General features: G+C 36.0%; 1 protein-coding gene across 1 annotated transcript in view; it reads right to left on the bottom strand.

Moving 5' to 3' along the window:
• Nucleotides 1-350: 350 nt before the first annotated feature.
• LOC122802789 (collagenase 3-like) overlaps nt 351-7,678 on the bottom strand; it is a 53,364-nt gene continuing 46,036 nt past the window's right edge. Inside the window, exon 10 of the mRNA XM_044072583.1 lies at nt 351-4,834. Within this exon, the coding sequence (XP_043928518.1) occupies nt 4,734-4,834 (101 nt within the window). The 3' untranslated portion in view covers nt 351-4,733. The remainder of the gene's footprint in view (nt 4,835-7,678) is intronic.

Genomic DNA, 7,678 nt, shown 5'->3' with positions numbered 1-7,678 from the left:
TTCACCTCTGAAAAGGACAAGAAAGCCTATGGAGTCACATCCTGTTCAGGATGTTAACCTCAGTTCGTGGACCAAACCAGTTAGCACTCATCCTGAAGAGGAACAAATGGGTCATTAGTGAGCTAAGTTGGTAAACACAGTGATCAGCAGAGAAAAGTACTAGTAATATTCAACAAAGCATGAAACAGATGCAGTACAATTCTTATGTGTGGGTGGAACTATGAAACAAAAAAAATGTTTGTCACACTCTGTTCTTCTATTTCTAAAATATGCACTTGCCTAATGAGCATTAAAACAACAAACAGCTACAAATGTATAAGAAATAAAACCAACCATACAGAAATGCAATACACTATATATTACAAGTGGTGGTACAGTACTGACATAACTGTCTAAAATATTAGCACAAAATGAAGGCACACTAATAGAAATACAGATATTATGTATTTAATGTATGCAACTGTAGAACATGAATAAAATGTGAGAAATAAAAGCACTAAAGTCTGGTTTAACTTTATTTTACATTTTTTAGAATAAATGCTATTAATCCATGATTATGATGATTGTGATAGGTCGGACATGATATTGTTATACAAATAATTTAAACACAAATAAGCAAACACAGCACAGTAAGTTCAAATGAATAAGTGCATTTTAATTATTTTTCTGTAAAAATAAACAGTACAGGAATAGTGCTTTCTTTAGAGTAGTGAAATATTACTTAAATGTCCTGTTATACCTCCCCAGTCTCACTCCGTGGGAAAAATATCTATTAGTAAACACATTAAGTTAACTTGAACTAATACGTCATGGCTAAAATTCCTTCTGGTATCTCCCTTGATTCAGGTCAATTTTGTCACTATACTTAACTGAACATACAAAACAGATATCTATCTGTCATTAATAGCTGTTATTTTAGTTGTGTTTAATGTTTTTATTTGCTAAATACCATTTATGCATCAAAAATGCAGATTTATAAAATAAATTATCATATACTTATTATAAATATAAATATAAATAAAAATAATTAGAAGATGTGAAAAACAAAATGAAGACTGTGGTTGCTTCTTTCATAAATGTAACACAAATTCAGTTAATAAAATACAAATATGTACGTTCATATATGCAGAGAAATACAGTATCAGCACATCTGTATTATTTATCCTAGAAAGTCAGATGCCTAGTTCTGATTTTAGTGCTGTATAATTCTTCATAGATTTTATTAGGCAGAGTACAATTCAGTGCAATTCTTAAACTGTTAAAACGTGATGTAACTGGCTGGTGGCAAAACAGATCTCTCATTTTGAGTTTATTTACATAGGCAACTGGAACATGTTCGCATATCTTTTCAGATGTGTATGGTATTGTAATATAACCACTAATTTTTAAACACCTGTATTCCATTGCTGATTTCAAAATCACACTACGTAGTGTATTTCAGATATATAAACAGAATGGATCACGTGAAATGTTTGTCTCACACTGGATTAAGGAGTGGATGTCAGTTTGAAGACAGAAAAACCAAGGCTGAGATCCTAAATGAGTGTTCTACTTTAATATTTAAGAGATTGTACTTTATGTTATTTCAGGGCAGAGTATTGCATGAATGAGTACAACTGGACAGCTAGGAAAGTGACTAAGGAATGGATAGATTGGTACATTGATAGACAGACAAGGGGTCCGTTGCTAAGCCATAGGGATCAAATATGTTGTCCAAAGTCAGGTGCTACCAAACGTGACAGATGTGCTGCTTGAACCATTAAACAGAGTTAAACAACTGTATGAAGGAAACAGTGACCATTGCATAAAACAGGCTCTGGAAAGAAACTAGATAATAACTGCCTGGACAAAATTAGATTTATCCTGAGAAAAGCTACAATATAATATTCCATGAGGTATGCTGCTGGAGTTACTGAATGCAAATTGTCTAGCAAATGGTCAGTAATACTGACTGTTACACTAGAGCCCTTATCACTTTAATGTTACACAATATCATAACAGGTGATACCAAGTCCCCCAAATTGGTGGATGCAGTGTTTCTGCATTGAGCACAGCCTATGATACCATGCTTATCAGAAAGCTGCTGTGAAAACTGAAGGGTATGCTATCAGACTTCAAACTGGTGAGGAGTACGTGAAATTAGATAGGTGATAAGATGTAGAGGACAGCTGTTAGAGATGAACTATGGAACAAGAAGTCAGTGACCAGGAATATTAAACATAGCTTGGTGCTTGCACTAAAGCTACTTTAATTATTTGTGTCAGATGTCACTCATGGGGCCAGACAATAAGGTTAATTGATTCTCTGATAACATTATAAATATCTTACTTGTTAAGGAGTGGAAGATGGCTTCTTAACATTCTTATGCAGTTGACAATGTGGGCAAAAAGTGAGATTCAGAATGAAAAAGTATATGGCTGTCCACTTGGAGGAATGAAATTGAAGGCTGTCATGTTACAACGATATATCCAACAAGTCCAGTGGTCTGACTACTACTATTACTTTCAAAATGGAATGTTGTTATGAAATCTGAAGTAGAAACATCAAGAGTTAGCACAGTGATGGGGTATGCAGCCAGGGATCTGGACTCTGCTGAGGCAGATTTCATCCTCCAGTTATGCAAGGTGCTAGTGAAGTCTCATCTGTAATCCTAGCTTCAGGCCTCAAGGCCTCATCAGGTGAGGTATATTATATTGGTTGAGAGTGTGAAGTAGGTTACAAATGGGGTCGCTGGGTAGATGGAAGGACTCGGAACACTGGGAATGTTCATATTAAAGGAGACTAAAAGTTGGAGAAATGATATGGATTTAATGATTTCTTCAGGGGCTAGGTGATGGTGATGATATATAAATGAAGAGAAGGAGTGAAGCAGAATGATCTAGATCTACAAAAAAGACACAAAGTTTGGTGGGATATATGTAAGAGATAGGGAGGGGCAGCTTATCTAGGATATCTGCAACAGAGAGGTAGATGTGATATACCAAAACTTTTGTTCTCCTGGTATATGGATGTGTTTGCTTTTTAAAGTTTAAGCACAATTTTTGAAAAAACAATTTACTAACTGCTGCTGTCAGTAAGCATTGTCCTTGTAATGCTGCAACTTGCGAATAAAATTATCAACACTTTTAGATATGCATTGTTTTAGCACTGAAATCAGATTTATTAGTGGATGAAAGGGCATAAGATTTGTTACGGAAAGTTGCCAAAAATGTGTTTGCTTATATACAAGGCATTACAGACTATAACTAATATATGACTCATTTAGTAGTTAAGGAAAACTTACATACTTCTGCATTCATGTTTGCTCTTCATGGTATACATGGTCTTGGTGTTATATTTTACATGTTAAAAACATTTTTTTTAAAAGCCATATCTGTGAATCCCTGTGGTCCAACTCAATAAGGACTGAGCTTAACCCAAAGAAAAATTTAAAAGTAAGCATTTTTGCAGGGGGGAAGGTCTTCCTGATGCCTTTGGGGGCAAACCCATCAGACTCCCCAAAGTTACATACATACATGCATACATACATACGAACTCAATGGCCACACAAACTTAAGGAAAGGAGAAATTCACAAAAATAAAGGAATCATAGACAGTCTAGACTTACTTAGTAACTGTACAAGAAGTTATTTCTTATGGAAAAAAAGACATTTGGGAGTTCAAACCTGCTGCACTGAACTTGAACAGAGGGAACCATGTCCAGTGGAACTCAATAAGGCGCAGGGAAGCCCTTTTAAAATCACAGGAATCTCCACCCACTTCCCTGTAATGAATATCCTACTAACATGTGTGGAACTGAAGTAACATCATTTCTGTATGTTTTTTGTCACATGTTATTGCTATAAGCATTATTATGCCCTAATTCAGTGTACAGATTTCAGACATAATTTATATCAGTGCCAGACTGATGGCTGTGCAAGACAGCAAATTACGTGTTCTAGTGCCAGACCAGAGTTTTACAAATAAACAGCAATTATTTTTGTTATGTATCAATTAAATTAAATATAAAGGCACAAACATCCAAAGGTGCACCTCACAAGCACATGTATCACATGCAAACACACAAACACACTCTTGCACAGCAACAACTCATATTCTAATATATAAATATAAGCAAGTTATATAAAGTCTATCCTTTTTGTTGTTAGTTCTGTCTTCATCTGTCTCCCCTCTTTCATTCTTTCTGTTTTTTTTTTTAGTTTGATTCTATTTGTTTTAGGCATGACATTCATATTCAGATATATAAATATACCCAAGCAAACTATGAAGAAGCTTTTTTGTGCCAAATAAAAATGAGAGTCCTGTTTCAAGACAGTAAATGTTCTAGCATTCCCCCACTTTCGAAACTGAGAAGACTTTATGTAAGTTTAACTTCAACTTTGTACAATGTATTTATAACCCAGTAAAACAGTTAAATTCAGCTGATGTCACAATGCTTAATAAATACTAAATGTATATTTTGTGGTACTGAATTGCTGACAATGTCCGCCTTCACAATAGGTCAGCTGACAGTCTATATTTCTTTATCCTTGAATGTTCTAATTATATTCCATGTTGCATGCGTCATTGGGTTGATGAAGAATCTTGTAGCCATGTTACACCTTGATCACATCATTTTTGCTTGGCTATTTCCAAGTTTGCATCTGTTTATATACCTTTTTGCTTTACTATGGCCTCTTGTTTTGATTTTGTTCCATGGAAATCAACCCATTTAAGATCATAGCAATTTGCAATTAACATCCCAAGATGGAGTTTGCTCTTGAGACACTAAGAATACGTTTGCTGACATCACTATATTGAAACATTAGTGTTCCACGGAAGAAATATATATAACCTAATGAGAATAGAAAAAAAGAACATCAGTACTGAATACAAAACTTTAAAACTGTTTACTGACATCTTGATTTGGTGATAATATCACGTAACGGTCAACATACTATTAAAAAGCACAAAAGCAATATAATTTTGAAACACTGAAATATCTGTTTACCCTATAAAGCACCAAATGCAGAAAATGTCTTCGCTGAAAAATAAAAAAAATATCCTTATTGATTTATTTCATTCTGTAAGCTAGCTGCTATTTCGTAAAATGCAACCTTTTATTTGTACAGGAACAAGAATGTACAATGGAACTTTTTTTGACATCTGGAGGTACTCATTGACCAAGTGAACTTCTGCAGAGCCCACCACCACTGACTTCATCCCTTTCCCATTACATAGTTCTCCTCTCCCCAAGCCCACCACATACTGAAGCAAGTTTCAGACATGTCTCCTTACCAGGAGGGCCTTATCACTCCAGAAAAGGGGCAAACTCTCATCCGTCAAGCCATAGAATGCCCTGTGACTAGAGATCACAGTGATTGGAGTGAGTCATCATACTATGGGCAATTGTTGAGATGAAAGTGAAAAGAAAAAGAAGTCTCACATTCCTGCATTGGTAGTTATTCATATCCTATCAGACCTCCCCATTATCAGCTTATTGCCCCATGTCGCCAATCCAAGGATTATGACTCTAAGCATGTTCCAGTAAGTACTCATATCATGTAAGTAGGCTTTCTCACGTCATTACTTTCCCAGAGTCCAAGCTGCTAAATCAAACCTGGGTCATATGGGTCATAACTGAAACTTTATCCCTCCATATCAATGGATCTAGTAACATTTTTTATTTTTAAATAAATATGGGGAGTTGCAGAAAATTTGATGGTCATCAACATCAGGAATGATTGACTCTACCTTTTATTATTTATTTTTGCATTATGAATGAAGTGTTAATAAAAGAACACAAATAATATATGTAATGACTAGACAAAAAAATACTTAGGATGTTATTACAGTGATGGAATGATCCAACAGTGGATCCCCATAAAGTGATTTGCTTTACAGCTCAATTTTTTATGTAGTTTTTCACTATAAGCCTGCCAATCACCAGCACCCCCAATACACACATATACATACAGGTCATAAGCCCATATATGCCACTTACAATGCCCTCACAGAAATTGTTGGTGGAGTCTGGTGAGAGTTGACTGGTGGGGGCCATTATCCAGGCAACAGTGAAGATAATTTACTCCCTTTACCTGCATCCTTCCTTCCCCATGACTACAAGTCACACTATGTTCTTGACTCACTGGGCTGATAGACTAGCATCACTTCCCCTTCCTGCCCCAGACAGGGGCCTTCCACAACTAATGGAGGACCAGAATTGTCCTATAGCTTGCCTTAATCCACATCATCAATGGTGCAAATCAAGGGCATTTAATATATAAGCTAATCCCACCCCTAGTGGCTGACATGTGTGCTTCTGTCACTATAGGGGCCTGCATTGCCTTCCCCTGACATGTTCTCACTCTCACATAGGTCCCCAAGAAGGTTATTGAGAATTTTTTGCCAGTGCTAAGAACACATTTTGTGGTCTACAGCATTGCTTGTCATGTACCTACTCCTTTGACAGATGACAGCAATGCAGTAGATCAGACCACCTCATCCCACCCCCCAGGATCAGCAAGCAAACATCAGCCATTCACTCCCATCCTCCCATGTCAGCCCCTAGGCCATAACTTCATTGTGGGTCATTTGGGTTGCTGTCAGAATGTTCACCATCAAAGCCATGGAGCCAAATGCACATTACAACTCATTTTCACATTAATTTATCTTCACCAGATTAGATTTTCATTTGTCCCTTGAGCTTCCATATATTGCAATGCTCCAACAGAAGTAATTCAGATTTCTATTGACTCTGCCTAGTGCATTAGAATAGCTATCTCAAAAAATTGTAAAATATTAGCATTATTTCTTATGTCAAGTGAAATACTTTAATGCATAATATTTAGGCATTATACTCTGCATTCCATTGCACGTTCTGTGTTTCACTCCTTCTTTTCTTCATTACAAGATATTATGGCATGTTAAAGCAAATTCTTTTCTTTAACAGTGTCATGTCAGTTTATTTCTTCAAATGATGTCATAAGAATAAGCACCTAAGAAAGGGAAGACATTTGTCCTTGTGAAACACAAGTGTTTGAATCAGTGGAACTTGAACACAATATTTAAAAATGCAGCTGGCTTGCTCCAAAATAGTGATAAAACAAAAGAACCCAGCAATCATGACATAATGAGCATTGTTACACAAATGTAATTCCGTGAAGAAGTCTACCCAAATTATTTTTAAATATGTTAAGTTTATTCTCACTGTGTAGAATATTGGATTGAGAAATAAAGTATAAATGGGGGCTGGCACTTCCAGCAGACCTGGAATTTCATCCCTGTAGTTTCTATATGACTACTATAATGGGTGCTCAGGAAAGTGTGTACTTCTTGTGCAAAACTTTAAGTAACTTCAGCCTCTTTTTTATCCAGTTTCATGGATTGAGACTAGATATGCATGTTAAATAACACACTTTGTACTTAAGTGCATTTGAGTTACATAACTATTGACTAAAACTGGGTCTATATCAGTTAATCGAAAGCTTAATTGAGTGAATCACTATTTGTCAAACTGACAAGCGAAAGCTCAATTAAGCAAACAATCGTTTAAGCAATTTTCTTTCCCAGGGAAAGGACATGGTTGGCCACCACAGGGAATTTAACCTTTTCCCCACTGTAGTGCAATCTCAGAGTTGGTATATTTAGTTGGGGGGGGGGGACGAAGCTCCCCAATATGCAGAGTTTTAAACTTTGT

Source organism: Protopterus annectens, chromosome 5.part0 (assembly GCF_019279795.1).
Source record: "Protopterus annectens isolate FY-2018-M chromosome 5.part0, PAN1.0, whole genome shotgun sequence".
Taxonomy (NCBI): domain Eukaryota; kingdom Metazoa; phylum Chordata; order Ceratodontiformes; family Protopteridae; genus Protopterus; species Protopterus annectens.
The sequence above is the reverse complement of the archived record's forward strand: the minus strand, read 5'-3'. Positions and strand labels throughout refer to the sequence as shown.